This window comes from Lactuca saligna, chromosome 9 (assembly GCF_052625555.1).
Source record: "Lactuca saligna cultivar CGN05327 chromosome 9, ASM5262555v1, whole genome shotgun sequence".
Taxonomy (NCBI): Eukaryota; Viridiplantae; Streptophyta; class Magnoliopsida; order Asterales; family Asteraceae; genus Lactuca; species Lactuca saligna.
The window spans coordinates 42,925,513-42,946,779 of record NC_136425.1 but is presented as its reverse complement, the minus strand read 5'-3'; the positions used below and the strand labels follow the sequence as shown (position 1 = coordinate 42,946,779).

General features: G+C 32.2%; 3 protein-coding genes and 1 pseudogene across 3 annotated transcripts; 1 reads left to right on the top strand and 3 right to left on the bottom strand.

The window, feature by feature from the left end:
* Positions 1–872: 872 nt before the first annotated feature.
* Positions 873–3,328, top strand: LOC145015358 (vacuolar protein sorting-associated protein 60.2-like). Its single transcript, XM_078973825.1, has 7 exons — positions 873–1,167; positions 1,717–1,868; positions 1,963–2,056; positions 2,434–2,505; positions 2,593–2,704; positions 2,785–2,936; positions 3,022–3,328. The coding sequence occupies exons 1-7, from the start codon at positions 1,099–1,101 to the stop codon at positions 3,073–3,075; spliced, it is 705 nt and encodes a 234-aa protein (XP_078829951.1). The 5' UTR covers positions 873–1,098; the 3' UTR covers positions 3,076–3,328.
* Positions 3,329–3,363: 35 nt separating this feature from the next.
* LOC145015357 (FBD-associated F-box protein At4g10400-like) lies at positions 3,364–5,526 on the bottom strand. The gene is made up of 4 exons (XM_078973824.1): positions 5,323–5,526; positions 4,144–5,021; positions 3,896–4,036; positions 3,364–3,819 (listed from the first exon to the last, which is right to left on the bottom strand). The coding sequence occupies exons 2-4, from the start codon at positions 5,005–5,007 to the stop codon at positions 3,541–3,543; spliced, it is 1,284 nt and encodes a 427-aa protein (XP_078829950.1). The 5' UTR covers positions 5,008–5,021; positions 5,323–5,526; the 3' UTR covers positions 3,364–3,540.
* Positions 5,527–6,947: 1,421 nt separating this feature from the next.
* On the bottom strand, positions 6,948–11,628 carry LOC145016281 (FBD-associated F-box protein At4g10400-like; annotated as a pseudogene).
* A 3,031-nt stretch (positions 11,629–14,659) lies between these two features.
* LOC145017187 (uncharacterized) lies at positions 14,660–17,030 on the bottom strand. The gene is made up of 3 exons (XM_078975253.1): positions 16,543–17,030; positions 16,278–16,427; positions 14,660–16,187 (listed from the first exon to the last, which is right to left on the bottom strand). The coding sequence occupies exons 1-3, from the start codon at positions 16,888–16,890 to the stop codon at positions 14,832–14,834; spliced, it is 1,854 nt and encodes a 617-aa protein (XP_078831379.1). The 5' UTR covers positions 16,891–17,030; the 3' UTR covers positions 14,660–14,831.
* Between the last annotated feature and the right edge of the window lie 4,237 nt (positions 17,031–21,267).

The window sequence follows — 21,267 nt, the reverse complement described above, 5'->3', positions numbered from 1 at the left end:
AATTTCAAGACATCTCAAAAACTGACGACGACGACCCATACAAATATCACGGGTACCATTCGTTCAGCGAAGCCCGAATCGATTTGGGAACATGGAAGAGTCCTCGAGCTACAAATCTACCATTAGTGGGTACAAATGGTTTTCGCAAATCGTTGACTCGTGAATTCTCATTTAAACCGGAAAGAATGGTAATACAAGATGGCGGGGATACGTATAAGAGTGCAAGTGTGCCTTATTTGGTGACGTTTACTTCGTTGTTCATTAAATTTGTGGCGAGGCTTGGGAATTTGGTGGTGACATTTGAGAAATTGAGTGAGACGATGAAGTTTAAGGCGCCGATGGCAGATTTCGGGATCTTTATGTGTGTGTGTGTGAGAGAGAGAGAGACCCACTTTGCATATTATTTTATTTATTTATTTACTTATTTTTTAAATAAATGAAAACATCATAAATGGTCCCTATGGCAGTGAAATAACGAAAACGCCCTTCAGTTAACAAATTAAACTTAACGAAGTTAACAATAAGGACCAATCATTAAAAGTTTTGAAAGCATAGAGACCATCTATAATGTTTTTAAACCACAAGGACTAAACTTCATATTTTGAAAAACCATAAGGATCATTTATGATGTTTTTTCCTTCATAAATTTAGAGACTAAATGACTACGATTAGAGATCACATCGATCGAATAGCTAACGATCTATGCTAACGTGGATTTCTCTCCCATCTTGTAAAACTCGTATGATAGTGACAAAATACTTGTATATAAAAATACTAAACAAAAGGAAAATGGGTTGAAAAGAGAAAAACAAAAAGTGAAAGGTGCAGATTGCAATTAGCCCAATTTTATAAACAGTAAAGTACTCGGGATTTTTCAAATTCCTTTTGACAAAACCGATTGGAATCTTGTTTTTGAATAAACTGTCGGTCTGGGTTTTCATTCAAATCGTTTTCCCATAGTTCATGCAAACGAAGAATTAAGAGAAGAAGATCTCAAATACATCGATTTTTCCTGATCTTCTGCATTTCTGTTAAATTAGGGTTGTATTGCGAGTAAACCCTAACCCAAAAAAAGCTAGAAGTTAGAAAGTAAACGAGATGAAGAGAGTGTTTGGTGCTAAGAAAGACAAAGAACCTCCTCCTTCCCTCAACGAGGCATCGGATCGGGTATTGTTTCTCTTATTCCATGTATTGTATTTGCCGGACATGTTTAATTTGGTTTCTATAGTTGTTTAAGTATTCCATCATTTTCATGTGTATCCCTTTTCGCTTTTTTGTACTGTATTGTGATTATGTTTACAATTGTTGATTGATACTTCATTTTGGTTGTCAATGCATTACTGAAAGAGGCTTGAGAGTTTACTTCCTACAACCTGTTGATTATGCTGTTCATTGTGATTTAATTGATTTGCATATCTGTTTCTTAAGCCAAAATTTTATAGGCTCTCAAACTATTGTGGATTTGCATTTATACATGAGTTAGGGCATTCTGAGGTATCCCTCCATAGATAACCTACGGCATAACATAATCAAACATGAGGATGAAATATGAATATGTTAGTTGGATAAGTTAATATTACTTTTTTAAGATCAAGTGCATTTGTATGTAGCTCTTAATCTTATATTTGAATATCCTTTAGATCTATACTATTTTATGTTCTACTTCTACATATATATACAAATAGAAGCCTGATTATGTTTTTATTGCTTATTTAGATCAATAAAAGAGGCGAATCAGTGGATGAGAAAATCAAACGACTTGATGGCGAACTTGGTCGATATAAAGAGCAGATCAAAAGAACTCGTCCGGGTCCCGCTCAAGAAGCTGTGAAAGCTCGTGCAATGAGAATTCTTAAGCAAAAACGAATGTAGGTGTCACACTTGATATTACATGACAAACGTCAACATATATAATAATAGTAATATAAATAACTCACTTATTATTTTATTAACTTTTGTTAGGTATGAAGGGCAACGTGACATGCTATACAACCAAACTTTTAATCTAGATCAAGTCGCATTTGCTTCCGAGGGTATCAAAGATGCTCAACAAACAGTATGTTCCACAAAATTTTAAATTAATTGTTATTCATACACTTGGCTTTTTGTTTGATTTTAATTTTACAATGGATAAATAAATATAAACCATTATCTATGTGCAATAGTATTAAATTACTTTTGTTGTTAGCGCCATGTTGGAAATAGTTCAAAGCATGCAGGGTGGAGCTTTTTCTGTCCTCTGGTTGGAAGTTGCTGCCTACCTCCATGAGGTAGTGGATTGATTATTCTTGGGAAATGATTTTTCCTGAATATGTCATATCATATCATATCATGTGTGTGAATTGTGAAACATAAACATATGCCATAAAAGACTACATATTTTGTTTTTGAATAAAATATTCATGTTTATACTGATTGGTTTGTAATTTCCAGATGTCGGCTCTGAAATCAGCAAACAAAGAGTTGAAAGGAATGATGAAGACTGTAAAGATACAGGACATTGATGTTAGTATATTATACTTTTTCAAAATTATTTTATTTATTAGAATTAGAATTATATAATATATGTCTAAATGGTGTATTCTTTTAAAGAACTTGCAAGATGACATGATGGAGTTGATGGATGTTAGCAATGAAATACACGAGTCTCTTGGTAGAAGCTACAGCGTGCCTGATGACATTGACGAAGAAGATCTCATGGGTGGTAAGTCTAATTATTATTATCACTGATAACTGTCTACTGTCTGCTGTCTCCTGTCTACTGTTGACTTTTTTGCAATTCAGAACTTGATGCTTTGGAGGAAGACATGGGGCTGGAGACAGCTGGCGAAGGTGTACCTTCATATCTTCAACCTGACAATGAATCCGATTATAATGAAGAGCTCAACTTGCCTTCAGCTCCCTCTGGGCATGCAATACCATCCCGCATTGTTAAGGTTTGTATTCCAAGACTTTTAATTTTTTTTTTCCCGATGTTTTTTTAAGTACGCAAATTAAGGGTGTTTTTGTCATTTTGTCTAGGCCGAGGATGAATTTGGTTTGCCTCAAGTCCCGCGTGCATCTTTACGTGGTTAAATGATATGGTGCAAAAACGATCATGATGATTACTTGATGCATTTGTGTGACTTTTAAACTATTGTTTGTATTCTTTTTAGTTGATTTAAGTTTTGAATTTTTTTACCTATTAGATCCCATGTTAAAACTACACATATAAGTCGATTCAACTATTTGACTGGCCTAAAATTGATTAAAGCAACTAGATGTGACAAAATACATAGGATGAAACAGATTGGGAATGAGGTGTTACAACAAGAAATATTTCGCTAAATTGTTTTTCAGCTTGTCCTCTTGTTCAAAATAAAGTATTAAATTTTCGTGTATTTTCAAAGTAGATAAATCTGACCACACAACGCGTTTTGTTCACAAAACGTGTGTTTGTGTGTGCATATATGTATGTCATTGCATAACTTATCTTACATGCAAAATGAAACACAATATAAGTCCTTGATAATACATAGATATTATTCTTGAAAAAAAAAACTAGTTATAAGCCGAATTCCCAACAAAATGGATCTCACAAGACCTTGAAGCCCTTGGAAACTTCAACAACTGTGCACACAACCACATTTCTTTTTTGGGGGACAAGGTTTCAGAAGTGATTATTGTTAGTGTCTTCAAAACCTCCGAATTCCCCAACATGTATTCTAGGAATTGTAAATCCCACTTCCGCCCATTGCATCTTTTAAATTTGAAGGTTTTAAGATTTGAAAGCATACAAGTGGGAATTTGTTGAGGCTCAATCCAACAAAATTCTTCAGGCTATTGAGAAGAACCAAATGTTATGTTAAATCATAGAATAAAACATGTGATCAAAGGTTGGAAACAATGCAATTACCTCATCAATACATAAATGCTCCAACTCACAAGAGTTTTCAAGAACATGAAACATTGACAACCATCGAGAACATGAACCCTTCAACTCCAATCGCTTCAAATTGAGAAACTTGGGCAGAGGTGAATTCAATGGAATTGGTAGCTTCATCAAAAGACATGGTGTTGAATGGATGAAAACGACAATTCTTTGAATTGCAAAGATCATAACAAAAAAAAAAAAAATCAAAAGTTGAACATGGCATGACTTACATCGATGTTTGAAGTGGACCATGAAAGTGATTTGGCTTCACTTATTCCTTTTAGAAGCTCACTCATCAAATGACTAAATCTTATTTCATAAAAAGAAAAAGTTGCCTCAACTAGATTTGACAAATCTTTCATCACAAATAGTGAACACAAGACCCCACCAACAAGGAAGTATTCAAGATTAGGGACATTCAAAACAACTTTGTTGATAACCGATAAGCATTTGCGTGTTCTTAGTTCCAATCGCTTCAAAGTAGGAATATTGAAATTGTATTCTTCTTCATCATTGCGCCATGCTACTTCTAAAAATAAACTTTCAAGTATTGGGGAGCCATTGATGAGTATAAATGCATTGGTACAAGGTTTGCCATTAACACTGATTTCAAGGGTTTTTAGACAAGGAAGTATGACTGGAGATGGAACCTCAAAAACATCAGGATCATTACAATTCACAATTAATCTTAATTTTGTGAGTGTCTTGCAAGTGAACAATCTTAGAGGCAACTCAAGAAGCTTGACTTGTATGTCAATCTCACGAACATTTAACCTAAGTGCTTCATTAATCCACTTTGACACGTTTGACTTTCGAACCCAATTGTCAGAAAAGTGTAAGCGGAATACTTCAATGTGGGATGTTTTGTAAAGCTCGAATACATTATCCACAAATTTTGATAAGGGGTCTCTATCAAGTATGTAGGGATAATCATTGAAGGCAAGCTTCTTGAGCAACATCCAAGTGTACCTCCATCTTTTTGATAGAATGCTAGTTTGCACTGCTAATCTTATAGGAATGAGAGAGAGTATATGTGAAATAATCTCTTCAGGCAAGCAAGTAAGCCTATCTACATTTTCACTTATGGAACTCATCTTCTTCAAACCACCTAATAATTCAAACACACAAACTTCAGAGTTCAGAATCCTCTCAAGACCTACTTGTTACATTTAGATCAAATTTAGCACTTTCCAGATACAGATTTCACAGCAAATCCATCAATCCACATGGGTGTCATAAAGGTCTTTTAATTAGGATCCAAATATTTGTTATATAGTAGCGCAGTATCTTATTCACTAAAGAAAATGAAAATCTATTTTATTTAAAGATGTAGAAAATTCAGCTGTTTAATAGCAAACCGACACTCAGATTCAAGGTAAAGTACTAGGGTTAAGTTGGATGATGCAAACCTGATTAATGGATGATTTTCACCTGCAATTGAAAAATCAGGATTTGAAAGTATATCTGCAAATATCGATTGATGTAAGGAGTTGGGATGTTTTACGTGAAATTGGAAGTAATTAGCTTAGGAATCCAATGATTGTTTGGAAGTTCCAAAGCTCAAACAGGCCTGATTCAGAAACGGACAGAAAGAAGCAAACAAAGGTTATTTCATAAAAAGAAAAAGTTGCCTTAGCTTTTTATATTTTTTAAAGTATTTTTTTTTTCAAGCGTTCTAATTAGAGACTTTTAATTATTGATCATAGCTTCTTGTCGAACTAAGAGCATCTTATAATTTATTTGTTGGATAATGAGTAACGAACTTTCAATTTTATTTATATTTAGTTACTATTTTTTTTCAGTGTTTGATAATTTATACTTGAATTATTTGAAATTATTAACAATTTACCGTTATGACCGATTACAACCTGTCATAAGGGTAAATGTGAACAATTTCAAATAATTTAAAGGTAAATCAAGCACAAAAAAAAATCCAGTTACTAAATATGAATAAAATTAAAAGTTTGTTACCCTTTCATGTTATCTATTTTTGTAATCAATTATTAGTTTATTTTGCCTATTGATAGCAATTACTTAGATTAATAATTTTGATTATAGTCGCTGTTTGTTTATGTTGTGTTTGTAAGAAATATTACAGAATACAATATATCACAAACTATGTTATAGTTTATGACTTTAATCATAGTCCATGAGATAAACATTTAACTAGTTATTTTATTAATTCTATGTTTCGCGTTTCTATTCATAATTATAATTTTATAGGTTATAATGAGACATCATTTATCCAACCGCATATTACACCTCTTGTGTGTGTGTGTGTGTGTGTATATATATATATATATATATATATATATATATATATATATATATATATATATATATATATATATATATATATATTCTGTTTTGCACCCAATTTTTAGGTTAGTAAAAATATGTCCAGTCTTAGGTTTATTGCATCATTGAGTATTTTGTAATTTGGAGGCATCCGTTTTTAGAGAAACCTTCTGATCAAGGCAGGAGGATAATCATTTAGATTTCCTTTCTGGCTGTTCTATATTTATTCCATTAGGTAGTCAAAAGCTTTTAGATCTATATATCTCATATTTTAGCTTCATTATCTATTATTGCATTTTGGTTTCAATCAAGTTCAGTTTCTATTCCAAATAAAATGACCATTCACTTTGAACATACAGAAAACCAATTACAATAACCTCAAATAATAAATACACTTGTAATTATAAAACTTTTAGAGACAAAAAATACAGAAATCAGCAATACTTGAATCCAGAATTATAATGTACTTTTTGAAATTTTAAAGAACAATCCATCGAACTCCTAAAATGTCAACCAACACATAGTTTAAAGTTTAACTATCAATCAAAAATCATTTCTAATAATGTAAAGTGAAATAACATGCTGAACATTTCCATATATATCTTGTAACTATCACAAAATGTATATATACACTTGAATGCCATGGCATAACTTATCTCCCACACAAAATGAAACATACACAATATATGTCAATGCATAATACATATATACATACATTCTTCTTAGGACAAAAAAACTAGTTACATGTAGAATGAGACCAATTCCCAACAAAATGAATCTCGCAAGACCTTGAAGCCCTTGGAAGCTTTAACAATTGTGCACACAACCGCATTTCTTTTTTCGGGGTCAAGCTTACAGAAGTGATGATTGTTAGTGTCTTCAAAACCTCAGAATTCCCCAAAATGTATTCTAGGAATCGTAAATCCCATTTCTGCCCCTTGCATTTTTTAAATTTCAAGGTTGTAAGTTTTGAAAGCATACAAGTGGGAATTGCTTGCGGCTCAATCCAACATGATTCTTCAGGCTATTGAGAAGAACCAAATGTTATGTTATAGGTGGGAAAAGAAGTTAGGAAGCATAGAATAAAACATGATAGAGTTGGAAACAACGCGATTACCTCATCAATACATAAATGTTCCAATTCAGAAGAGTTTTCAAGAATATGAAACATTGACAACCATCGAGAACATGAACCCTTCAACTCCATGTGTTTCAAATTGGGAAACTTAGGCAGAGGTGAATTCAATGGTACCTTCAACAAAAGACATAGTGTTTAATGGATGAAAACAATAATCCTTTCAAGTGTACGGAGAGTTGTTATTTTTTCTTTTATGTTATCAAGTTATGTACGAGTAAAGTGGTTGAAAGAGTCATGATGTATGTGTGGATAAAATGTTGTATACATAATATATTTTTTTCTTTTTTAGACCGAATAAATGGTATGAATGAGACTAAGTTATCATTTTGCCATTACATTTCAGTAAACAACTTACACAATATTCATCAATTTTAACCTAGGAGGAGTTTGGAGAAAAAAAATAATACGGGAAAATATGTAAAGGATTGTTGTCTCAATAAACGAAGCCAATTTTTTTCGCGTAACTCATTAATTAATTATGTTCGAATTAAGTAAAAAAGAAACAACCATGTATAGTTGTCAAAATAAGCGCTTTAACCCATTAAGCCTATTAAGTCAAAAAGAAACAACTCTTTGATTAACAAGGTCAATGTCAAGTAACAATAACCAAGTATCTTAATGTTTTACTCTAGGCCACTAAAAGTTTAATACATCCTATGCTCTTTGACTATTTAACTTTGTTTCAAGTTCATTTTTACCGGTTGAGCCGAATTTTGTGAACACCTGCTAGGAATATTGAAATCATATTCTTCTTCATCATTGCGCCATGCTACTTGCAGAGATAAGCTTTCAAGTATTGGGCACCCATGGATGAGTTTAAATGCATTGACACAAGGTTTGCTTCTAACACTTATGTCAAGGGTTTTCACACAAGGAAGTATGACTGGAGATGGAAAGTTCAAAACACCCGTCTCAAAACAACTCTCAACTAATCTTAATTTTGTGAGTGTCTTGCATGTGAACAACCTTAGAGGCAACTCAAGCAGCAAGACTTGTATGTCAAGCTCTCGAACGTTTAACCTAATGGCTTCATTAATCCACTTTGACACGCTTGATTTTCGAACCCAAATGTAAGTAAAGTGTAGGCGGAATACTTCGATGTGGGATGTTTTGGAAAGCTCGAATACATTATCCACAAATTTTGATAAGGAATCTCTATCAAATACAAGTGGATAATCATTGAAGTCAAGCTTCTTGAGCAACATCCAAGTGTACCTCCATCTTTTTGATAGAATGCTTGTTTGCACTGCCAATCATATAGGAATTAGAGAGAGTATATGTGAAGTAATCTCTTCAGGCAAGCAAGTAAGCCTATCTACATTTTCACTTGTGGAACTCATTTTCTTCACCTAATAATTTAAACACACCAACTTCAGAATCCTCTCAAGTCTCAAGACCTACCTTGTAACAATTTAGACCAAAATTAGCATTTTTCAAAGTACACATTTCACCATAAATCCAACAATCCACAATTCTTCTTTCTTACAGAGGAATTAAAGGTTAGGATCTAAACTTAGATGAGATTAAAGGTTAGGATCTAAAACTATGTCTAGTAAAATTCACAAAGGAATTAGAATTGTTAACGAAAATTTCAAATAGGCTTTTGTAGGTAACTTCAAAGATCCAAATATTTGTTATAAAGTTCTGCAGAATCCTTTTCACTCAAAACATATCCAAAAAAATCCACATCAAGTTCATTTAAAAACGTAAGAAAATTCAACTGTCTAAAAGCAAACCAACAATCAAAAAATGAACTCCAATTCAACGTAAACTAGGGTTTGATGATGCAAACCTAATTAATTGATAATTTTCACATTGAAATTTAGTATTTGAAAGTATATCTAGATAGATTAATATAAGGTGTTGGGATTGCTTACGTGAAATTGGATGTTTGGTTGAAGGGATCCAATTGTTGATTGCAGTGGAAGTTCCAAAGCTCTAACAGCTCTGCATACATAGGTGATAGGCTGGCCGATGTTGCTTTTGTTTCTTTTTCTTTTCGGAAAGTAATATTTTTTTAGTTTTTACAAAAAAAATTAAAGTATTTTCGTTATTGAGTATAGCTTCAAGTCAAACTTGATAGAATTGACTACGATCTGAATCACTGGAAAATCGTATTTCACTGAAAACATGTCTCTGTTGAACTATAACAATGATCATTTTACTTTTCTATTTATAATAATAAATAATAAAATGTTCATGAAGGTATAAGCACTGTTTTATTTATTAATGGTTCCATTAAATCATTTTCCTCATCAAGAATCATACAACAGCTGGTAAAAAATATGATAAATCCACCACCATATATGTTTGTGGTTGTTATCAATACTTTATCCAAAATTTTATATTATTTTAATGTATCAACCGTATAGCAAACGGTTTTAACCTTGTAGTTACATATGAAAGAAAATTTGCATTTATTCACAAATTCTTGAGGAGGTTCAATTTACGTAAGGGCTTTGAGAACTTGTTTACAAAATCATAAACAAAGTAAGAACATATAAACATACAATCTTCAACCCAATCCAGCCACCTTCTACGCCACTGTTGATTGGTGTAAAGAATTTCAACAAATTCCAATAATAACACGAAACATGTGGAACAAGAACTTGCATAAAAGCATGTCATATCGATACCATAACATCTCTCATTGTCTTCTTCATCCGATGGATTAGTCATCACCTGTGCATTACCCCTGTGAAATTTCCAGTTTTTCCTGTGAAATGATTGTTGTCTAAGTAAACCCATTGGAGGTAACCCCAGCTTAAGTTTCCTGAGAGTATTTGGCCATGCAATTTGTTCTTTGATAGTATTAAAGTATCCATAGTACCTGTAATTAACAATCCCTTTGGTACTTCTCCTGATAACCCATTACAAGATAAATCCAGCATCTCTAATTCACTCAATTCACCAATCGAGGATGGGATAACACCAATTAAAGCATTCATGGACAAATTCAAATCTAGTTATTCATTTACCTTGGATATTGGGTGTGTCATCAAGTCCGGTATACCTTAAATTCAGCTCCTCCAGGTTTTTCAGATGTGATAATTCTGTCATACGAAAGAAAAACATATATATCAATCAGATGTATATTTTGAAAGATAGTTTGGAGAATTACATGTTCATTATTCTTTGTACATCATTATACCAGGGGTAGACACATTTATCTTGAAAACAGAGCTACCTTTTTATTTATCAGTGGTACATAAGTACAAATGGCACGTAAATTGAGAACAAAATGAAATCGATTAAATTCACATGGTTTGAAATTGATGTTCTTACAACTTTACAAGGAGTTATATGTACGTACCTTGAGCTGGAAATGGTCCTGACATTGGATTGTTGCTAATATCCAACCTTGTAAGCGATAAAAGCGTATTTAAAAATGTTAAAATGCTTTCATTAAATATGTTGGACCCAAGATTTAAAATTTTCAACTTCCTGAATATGGAACCCTCTCAGAAACTATATTAAGGAATGAAGCAATCGAATTTATAAGCTATAGTTTGATACAACGACAAAGCTGTTTAGGAGATATACAAGTATATACATTTATATTCATTTCTTTAATACCGTGATCCTTCCCCTAAAAGAATTGTTATTATATCTACCAGAAAAGAAAGGTAATACCTTAAATTTCAGCACATGAAAGAGTCAATCTGCTATACATGCATGGTTATATAATGTTGCAACTTGGAAAAGAGGGATTTGTGTACCAATTAGGTGAGTATATTGGCATGATAGATTTATGATGATATTGATTACCTTGAATCTCAAAGATACCATTGAAGCCACAGTGGCTTAGATCCAACATCTCCAAGTTCTTTAAAGCAGCAAATTCTGCAAATCATTTGAAATTTGAAGAGGGTGCAAGTATATTTAAAACATACATTTGTGCATGATAACTTAAAAGAAGACATGAAAAGACGAAAACATGCCATTGATAGGGAAGTTTTCATTCAATCCAGCGTAACTAAGATCCAATACTTTGAGTGAAGTGAGTGTTCTCAATGATGGAAGGATGTCGTTATCAATATCTGTATTGAAACTGAGGTCTAGTATCTCCAACTTGTTCAAGCTCGACAACCTTTCAATCCCTGAAAAACAGAAAACATCTTAGTGATCTTGTGATATAGAAAGGGTAATTTGGAGCAACGTTGGTAAATACTAAAAAGTTGTAGCATGAATTGCAAGATCTGAAGTACACATAAAATCTTGTCTTTGGCCTTTTATATATAGAAAAATACTATTCAATTACTAAGTTACCTAAGGCCATCTCCAATGGATTAAACCCATGGAGAGTTGTATAAATTGACAACCAGGAAAGAGAATATACACATGCACTTTAATTCTTAAAAAATTAATAAATTTTCAATTACAACTGGCCATTCAACTACACACTCTCTCTCCTCTATATTATATTCACATTTATTCCATTAAACCCTCATACAACTCCCATTGTAGATGACCTAAGAAGCATTCAGAAAATTCCTTTATGAAACAACAATTTGTTGACTTTTTAACAAACATTCATGTCTCCATTCACATTGAAGATATTTGCCCGATTATTTAAAAATTACTTTTATATCTTTTTAAATTTCTTTTTATCTTTTGTTTAATTTTAATTAAAAGCTCCACACCCTTAACCTTAACCTTTTCTAATTTCTTGGGACATTTCTATTCTCTCTGTTCTCTCTTTCCTACCGGCGCCACCGCCACCAAATCAGCAGCTCCGCCTTGGCCACCACCTACGGCCTCTTAACCCTTGACCCGTCATTTTAGCCTTAAGCCTACAACTATACCCCATCATCTCGTTCTGTGTTGATGGCGGTGGTTTGTGGTGGCTGATTGCGTTGTTCTTCTCTTTGGTTTACGATAGTGGGATAAGGGGGTGGTGATGGAAGGTTAGACGACGACAATGGGGGTCAACATTAAAAGTCTAACGGGATGTTCATGAGATTATTGCCCGTAACGATATCCATCTCCCAAAATGGATGCAGAGACTAGGGATGTCAAAAACCCGGTGGACCCCGATCCCGTACGAGAATAATATTAAAAAAAAAAAAAAAAAAACACGAGCGGGGGCAGACTTAAACTCCGCTTATTTTAAGGATCGGGGTCGGGAGTTGGTATTTCTGACCCGTACTCCTACGGTGGCTCCGGCTGTACATTTATATAAAAAATATATATTTAATATAAAATATATATACAAAATAGATTTTCTAATTTTAGGTTTAGGTTAGGTTTCATTTTCCCGTTTCCATTTAATGGATATTGAAAAGGTATTGAATTGATCATATAAAATATGTAAGTATTTTATATTTGTAATATTGGATTTGTTATATTTTATCTTTTTATGATTGTTGGAATTGTCGTTTTGTAATGTTTGAATTTTAATTTTTTTAGTTTCTAAAAGATTATGTTTTAAACTTTTAAAGTTATTAAAAATAGGCTTTTTAGCCTAAACCAAAGTAGTGTTTAGCAAAAAAAAAACAAAAAAACAAAAAAAAACAAATTTTAAGCCTATAAACCAAGGGAATGGGAGCGGGAACGGGGGCTATGTAAATGGGGGAGCCGGGGGCGGAACCGGGAGCGGGTGCAATAACTGATTTCGGGGACGGGAACGGGGACATCTATTTCCGTTCTCATTTGGTCCCGTTGACATCACTAGCAGAGACCTGGTGTTAATAAAGAGACCACGATGAAGTCGATTCCTGCGATGATTTCATTGTGGTTTGATATCGATCTCCTTCTAGTTTTCCCCTCTTAAAATTTGATTTTGCTATCCTTGAAAAATATTTTGCTCTTCCCCTGTAAATTTGATTTTGTTTTTTGTTTATGATTTGAGGACATGATATTTAGATCACTTGATTAGATTGATGTAAAACTCTTTTGTTCGATCATATTTAGACCATCTCTTATTTGTAACAAACGTTAGCTTTTATAATTACCACTAGCTTTTATAATTACCAGGCAATATCAACATTCTTTCAAAGTCGAGCCCACTAACACATCAACAACTAATTTATAATTTTAAAATATATCGGAAATAGACTATATATTATACAGAAAATTACAAAAATAACTAATTTTCTTAATTATTTTGTAGAAAATAGCCAAAAAAAAACATACCATTACATAAAAACCATCAAAATCGAAAATGGATTAAATCCATCTGCGATTTCTCTATTTGATCTGCAAATGTGCAAGTCGATAAAACACAGACACGCATTATGAGTTTTACATTTGCAAATTGTTTTTTTTAGTTTTTTTTTTTTTTTTTTTTAATTTTTTTCAGTGTAAACACCCTCACAAAATCGTATATAAACTTAGTCCATCTGTGACTTTCTTTGAAGTTCATTTGCAATTTTGGATTTTTTTCGCTTTTTTAAATGAAAGTACAAGTGTTTATAAATAAGTTTATAAAAATTATTTATTTTTTATTTTTTTATTTTTTTTTCCAGCTTTGACAAATGATCACTTACTCATGAATGCTTCATTTGGAATTCGATCTTCAAGAGTTCTTTTCAGTTTTTATTTTTCAAATAAACCTTTTTAATTATGTCTGAAATGTCCATTCGAAATGTTTAATGTCACATTTTTTTAATAAACTGGAGATTTTATGTCTTAATATCGTATATAGTTCATATTTACCATATTTGTTGAACTTTTTGTTTGATTTAAGTAAAAAACAATTTTTTTATTTGTTCTTGAAATTTCAGAGATTTTTTTTAACTCTGAAATTTTAGTCTGGAATTCCGGAATGTCAGTTCATTTTTTTTATTTTTTTTTTTGTCAAAAAAAGGTTTTTTTTTTTTTTTTTTTTTTTTTATAATCAGGAACAGTCCAAAATACCCATTTCAAACTTCAAATACACATTAAATTCTTGGTAGATTGCTTAAGGTTACTATTATATATACCTCTCACTCACATAAATCGTCAAATCATGGGGGTAAACAAACACTATTACACTCACAGGTACACAAAATAATTTTGGAGGTATGTATAAAGTTCCCCTTGCTTAATTTTCCCTATATGTTTTATGAGTTTTAATTTAGATATGGTTTGACCCTTTGGAGAGAGAGAGAGAGAGAGAGAGAGAGAGAGAGAGAGAGAGAGAGAGAGAGAGGTGTTTGCGGTACCTGGGATGGTGTATTTTTTTTTTTTTTTTTTTTTTTGTATAAAAATCATTTAAAGAAAACATAAAACAAATAGAAGATATATGAAAATTATTTTATATGGATCAAGAATCAACCATACAAAAAACTAAAACAAAAAAAAAAAAAGTTAGAGATGAAACTTACAAATATAAAAAACACATGGACTATTTATATAATTTTTTCATTAAAAAATTAACAAGAAACTCTACAATCACACAAGTTACATATACAGAAATTAAATTTTTTTCAAAATTGAACTTGTTAAAGGCGTTTTGTACTTGAGGATGAGCAAGGTGGCTCGATGTAGCAATAGATCACATCAAGCGCAACACTCAGTGTAGTGAAATTCGATCTGCAACCGATGATGAACAATCGGGCTCGATGCATCAACCAACCCTTTCTCCACATCCGTTTGCAATTCCCTTAATGGAATCGCAGCCAAAAAGTTTTTAATATACTCCTTACATGACTCTTTACCTTTCGACACCACGATCTCCTCTTTCTCACACGGTAGTCGTTTAATCAATGTATCTTTATCAAACTTCATCACATACGCCTGATCACAACCCTCATATAACCTCTCTCCTAAAGTATCAATAATATAATAAGCATCCTGGTCAACTTTCAACACAAAAAAATGATCGTTCCAACTCACGATATAAACCAACGGTTTTTCTGACTCGATTCGATCGATCTCATCCCATATGCTATCAAACGACATAGCACCATGTAAAAAGTCGAAAACGCCCTCGTCAAGCTGGAAGAATCCGATGAACGACTTTTCCGGGACCACAATGAGATTACGGGTCTTGGATTCGAGAACAGTTTCTAGGTCAAAGTGTTTATCGGGGAAATTTTTCGTATAGAGTTTGTTTTCGCATAGGTTTCTCCAATCTAAAGAACCTTCTAGAATCAAAGTATCGAGTTCGGATTTTACGGGCATTTCGTTGTTGCTATTTTGGAACCAATCAGCGATTGTAGCAACTAAAGAAGTGCACGCGCTCTCTCCCAAAGCGCGTGTGCTTCTTTGGTCAATTGAAGCAAAGAAAATTTGTGTTTTGACTTCCATTTGACCATCTCGACTTTTTAAGTCTTTGTTTTCCCATTTACCGATGATGAAATTATCGTCTCCGAATTCCGAGATTGAAGATCGACTCGTGGTTGACCCTTCTGATGATGTCAACATTCGGCGGTAAAAGTCGATATCGTCCCCGCCTTCTTCTTTAACATCCTTTTTGAGAAGTGGTTCGCCTTTCGGTTTTGGAGACCGGAATCCCAGTTTCCGTTTCCGCCATGGGAAGATTCCGCGCTTCGAGATTCGCCTTTCGGAATGTGAATCGTCTTCCTTTGATTTATAATGTTTGTATGTCCAATCGTCATCTTCACTACTACTGCTTGAATTGAAGTTTGAAAATCGTCCGATATGATTTGCGTAAGCTAGGGTTCCGTAATCGAGAGATTTCGTAACATTGGAATCGGCATTATCTACGTCGGAATCAACTCCATCGAGGGAATCTGGGCCAAATCGACAGTTTCCCTCTTCTTGATGACATATTTTTTTAGGTGAAATTACTTTAAAGATCTTGACCTTTTTAAAACCGGCTTTAAGGCTCGATGGCTCGTCTCTGGGTGACAATGGCAGAGGCACGGCGTATTCATGGAGGGTGAGTGATAGCTGCATAATGAGAATGGAATTGACATAAAGATTTATTCATGGAGGATATATGATTGATATAGAACAAATTGAATTTTAGAAGAAACTTACAGAGAGTATAGGACTACAATCGATGCTAATAGGCATTAAAAGATGAATATTTATTGGGGTTTTTTCTTGCTCGGATGGAGCGAATTCAGCGAGGTTCAATGATCCAGTTGCAATGGTATGAACCCGTCTTTTTGCTCCTTGGTTTAAACCCTGAAAAATTAAAGAAGTTTAACAATTTTTAACCTAAAACGAGACCCTGATGATATTGCGATGATCAGTGAGTAAATCAATCATATTGAAACCAAGAGATTAGTTCAGGACTTACATCGAACACCCTGAATGCAACTTCCCACTGCTGAAAATTCCCATCTCTAAATTCCACCAAATCGCAAACAGCAACGAACTCTTCGTTCCATTTAACAACTCCCTCGTCGTCTAACGATTCTTCCTTCGTCAAATTCCTCTTCGCACTACTCCGCTTGAAATTAAGTCGATTACTTGATTTCGTAGAACCTTTCCAATTGACTTCAACACCCAATCGTGAAAAATCTCGGGGATCCCCACTTTTAGTTTTCTCAGGCAAGCCTTGGAGACAGCGTACAAGAATCTTGACCTCGAATTTTCTCGCCGAGATTGGTGGCCATGGACTCCATCTCATCATCCTAACACCCATTACTTTTTTGAAGATTGATTGTTGGGTGTTTGAAATTGGGATCGGAGAGGCCTTTTCTTGCTTGAAATTTGGAGAGTGTAGAATGTAGATGAAGAGAAAGATGGTGTAATGCTATTTATATATATATATAGGAAAAAAGTATGCTGTGCTCATGCTCTCGGTTTTACAGAAAAGCATGAGAAGAAAGGCCGGCAATATCGAAACTTATGAATTAACGTCTCTATTTTGTTTCCACCCATTAACGTTTTTTTAAATTAGGTAATAAACCAAAATAAAAGAAATTACATACATATAATAATGTATTCTTTAAATATTTATTTAAGGTATTATATTTTTAACTTAGATTAATTATTGTTCATTTTTGTTACAGATGGTCATTAGTCATTAGACCACTACAATCTAACTATCAATTTGTTTTTTATAAACAATTGATGTGGTCTATATCATTACATAATATTATATTGTTAAAGCATGCTGATTAGACCCTAAAATCATGTGTACAAATCATATAAGTTGATAAAATCTATATATATTATCAAATATTTTGAAGTAAACAAATTTTTTTAATAAATATTAATATAATCGACGATAGGAATTTTGATTTTTTTTTTTTTTTTTTTTGGTTAAACGAAAAAGAAAAGACGTCGATGGGTTATTGAATGGCCCATATTTTGTCCGACCAGAAAAGTTACTTCACTAGCGTGCGTGCACACAAAGGGTAAACCACATACACTAGTACTAGTCAATGAGTAGACAGTAATGACGCAAAGGCCAATATTTTCATATTCGCTTCTTTCATTTTTGTGGTCAAAATCATTCTCATTTTTTTTTTTCGTTTTGTTATTTTAAGATATGCCAATTTACTCAATGAAATTGTAATACAGCACAACAATTAAAATATTTATTTTTACTAATTTTTTTAATATGTTTTTTTTTTTTTTGTTTTTGATTGTTTTTTTTTCTTGATTGATTTTGTTTGGATTTAAACAAAATTCTTATTGATTTTTGGAACATGATTGTTTTGGAAGATGAATAGATGATAATTGTGGTGGTGGTACTTATTATAGTATGGTTGTCAATGGATCATTGATTTCATTTCATTTATGTTATTTAGATAATAAAAAATAAAATTTAGCTCGTAAACTTATTAAAAAAAAAAAAAAGACAATTTCTTTATTTGGGTTTTGACTTCTACTTCACATTTTACCTCTTTTAGAAACAAATATCACCTAAATATTTACAATTGCAAAAGTGTAGTAACCCTCACAAGTTTATTGTTCACCAAAGAGTTCCTCAAACCCGGTAAAACTTTCATTTTAATTAAGCATTTTATAAAAGTTTATTGATTAAATATGTGCAAAAAAGATAACTAAATGTGTCTAATTATAAAACTTGGTTATCCTAACAAGTCATTATTTCTAATAAGAAAATACAAACTCAATACAATATTATCGATCTATGTATTATAATTATGTTCCTTACAACTTGAAAATAACTTCATTCCACTTTCCTAACGTTGATGAAAATAAAAACAAAAAATAAAAAAACAAATTCAGGCTTTCGATGTTAGAAACATCTTGCAAAAACCGTACTCACATCTGAAATATGATCATCTTATTACTTAATTTGGTATAAGTTAAATAAAAATAACATTAATAATAATTAATGGTCTTTTAAAAATATGAATGAACTATATTTAACAATACCTCTATGGCCAACCTTAAAAGTAGTTTGTGGCCTATATTTAGGCGATCATAAAGTTCAAACCACTCGGACTCGGATTAAGACCAAACTAAAAAAACCTATGGTTGTGAGATAAAGCCATAAAGGGATGTATTATAATTAGATGTAGGGACTACAGTTCATTGATCCATTAGAAAAAATCAAATTGAGTTGGAACCAAAGTTGGTTAATTTGTTTATATATATATATATATATATATATATATATATATATATATATATATATATATATATATATATATATATATATATATATATTCTTTAGGTTTAAAATGAATCAAATATGATTTAAGAAACTATACAATTCAAACATAAATTTAATTCTTTTAACAATGATTTATAAAGTCGTAATTATTTGAATACATTGTTTATGCTTCAACATGTGTAGCCTATATGACTCTGCAAAATGACATCATTATATAATCTAAAAACAAAGTAATCCTAAAAATAAGTATCGAAATAGAATATTGTTTTGATTCATCCATTTAAAACAAAGTGATTATCCTTGTATATCATCTATCATGATTCTATCTCTCTATTTCTTTATTTAAAATGTGAATATGATATAGTCAAATCATTTTCATGTTAAACGATGAATCAAAAATATAATTGGGAATATCAACCACATTGTTTTATGTATAATTCTTCAAGGTTCTGTTATTTTCTTTTGTTCTCAAACACAAAAGCTATAAATTGATATGAAGGATAATCGAATATGAAGTTCTATTAAACTAAAATTCTTGGATATACATATGTTTCGATATTGTATTGGCTATTTCACATACCACATGACTCTGTTTTTACATTGTATCTTACTATACATTCTGACTATATATTTATTTTTATTTTCTTTACCAAAATACCATATTTTTTTATTACCGAGAAAATGATCAACTAATCTAACAAATGATTTGCTTTTTGTAACATGGACTCAAAATATTAGTGATCTAAGTGAAAAAAATCATAAAAACACTGATTTAATATATTTATATAAAAATTAATACCTAAATGACAACCAAATAAATAGATTGAATTATTATTCCATGTAGTTAACGACCAAATTTCAAATTTTGATACCCACAAGGACCACTTTCTATTGTCTACATTAATGCATTCCACATTTGATAAGCAATGGTATATTGACAAGTGACGTTTCCTTTACCATGATGTACTTTTTAAGGACCAAAATTGCCTTCTAATAATTTAATTTAATGTTACTTGTCTTTAATGTGTCTATGTTCACAGTTTATCAAAACTAATGAGCAAAGGCTTCTCGTCCATATTCTTTTTTTAAGGTCTAAGGGTTCAAGTTATATTATAGATATAATTGGAATTAGATGTTAGCTCAGGGGTATATTAGATTTACCAGTTCAAAAAAAAAAAAATCAAAACTAATGAATCCACGGAATCGAAACAAGTTGATCGATTTGATCCCTTTGTGTTCATGTTCAAAAGATCAATTTGAAAAGAAAGAATGATTGAAAGAATCTTCTTCTTATTACTCTTCTAAACAACAGCAGAACTATTACACATATGTACAATAAGTAACATTACGCATCAAAAGCGTCTAACTAACTTGTAAAAGACTAGGAATTAGAAAAAAGACGAAACTACCCTTGGTAGTTAAAACTGATTAACTGCTATATTAGCTAAGCTAACAACCCCCCGCAAGCTTGGATCCCGTTGAAGAAAACCAAGTTTGGATGTAGCACCAATGTGTTTGTGTCTAGAAAGAGATTTGGTAAGAATGTCAGCCTTTTGATCATTTGTAGAAACATGGGACAAGCTGATAAGACCATATTGTACTTTCTCACGAACAAAATGGCAATCTATTTCGATGTGCTTAGTTCTTTCATGATAAACAGGATTTGAAGCGATGTATATAGCAACCATATTATCACACTTTAGAGGAATGGGAGTGATATTTGGAACCTCCAATTCTTCATAAAGTCGACTAATCCATGCAAGTTCTCATGTGACTTTGCGCATTGAGCGATATTCTGCTTCGGCTGATGACAATGAAATGGTGAGTTGCTTTTTAGACTTCCATGAAATAGGTGAACCTCCAAACATTATAAAATATCCACTTACAAACCTTCGAGTAACAGGGCAAGCTGCCCAATCAGATCACAATAAGCTTCTATTTGATAAGAAGGTGTATTGTTAAAGTGGAGTGCTTGATCAATGGTTCCTTTCAAATATTGAAGAACATGTAATGCAGCTTGATAATGTTCTTGACATGGAATTTTGTTGAATTGACTAACATATTGAACGGTAAAAACAAGGTTAGGGCGTGTATGAAGCAGAAAATTAAGTTTGCCCACCAATTGTCTATAGACAGTTGCATCAGAAAGAGGATCATTCATAACAGGAAGCAACTTGAGATTAAGTGATAAAGGGGTTAATTTGGGTGTAGAATCAAGCATATCATAAGATGCTAACAACTGATTGATAAATTTTGTTTGATGTACCACCATGCCTGTGTCAATCTTGTCGAATTCTATCCCCAAAAATAATGAATAAGACCCAAATCCTTGATCTTGAATTGTTGATCAAGAAAAGTTTTTAAGTTTTGAATTTCCTCAATGCTATCCCAGTGACTAATATATCGTCAACATAACTGGCAACAATGACA

Excerpts from the sequence above, each read along its gene's own strand:
- LOC145017187 (XM_078975253.1), bottom strand. The coding sequence starts at position 16,890 with ATGGGTGTTAGGATGATGAGATGGAGTCCATGGCCACCAATCTCGGCG. Across the intron at positions 16,428-16,542 it reads TTGCATTCAGGGTGTTCGAT|GGTTTAAACCAAGGAGCAAA; the intron begins GTAAGTCCTGAA and ends TTAATTTTTCAG. Across the intron at positions 16,188-16,277 it reads ATTGTAGTCCTATACTCTCT|CTATCACTCACCCTCCATGA; the intron begins GTAAGTTTCTTC and ends CTCATTATGCAG.
- LOC145015357 (XM_078973824.1), bottom strand. The coding sequence starts at position 5,007 with ATGAGTTCCATAAGTGAAAATGTAGATAGGCTTACTTGCTTGCCTGAA. Across the intron at positions 4,037-4,143 it reads GGTCCACTTCAAACATCGAT|CTACCAATTCCATTGAATTC; the intron begins GTAAGTCATGCC and ends CTTTTGATGAAG. Across the intron at positions 3,820-3,895 it reads AGCATTTATGTATTGATGAG|CCTGAAGAATTTTGTTGGAT; the intron begins GTAATTGCATTG and ends TCTTCTCAATAG.
- LOC145015358 (XM_078973825.1), top strand. The coding sequence starts at position 1,099 with ATGAAGAGAGTGTTTGGTGCTAAGAAAGACAAAGAACCTCCTCCTTCC. Across the intron at positions 1,869-1,962 it reads ATTCTTAAGCAAAAACGAAT|GTATGAAGGGCAACGTGACA; the intron begins GTAGGTGTCACA and ends AACTTTTGTTAG. Across the intron at positions 2,705-2,784 it reads CGAAGAAGATCTCATGGGTG|AACTTGATGCTTTGGAGGAA; the intron begins GTAAGTCTAATT and ends TTTGCAATTCAG.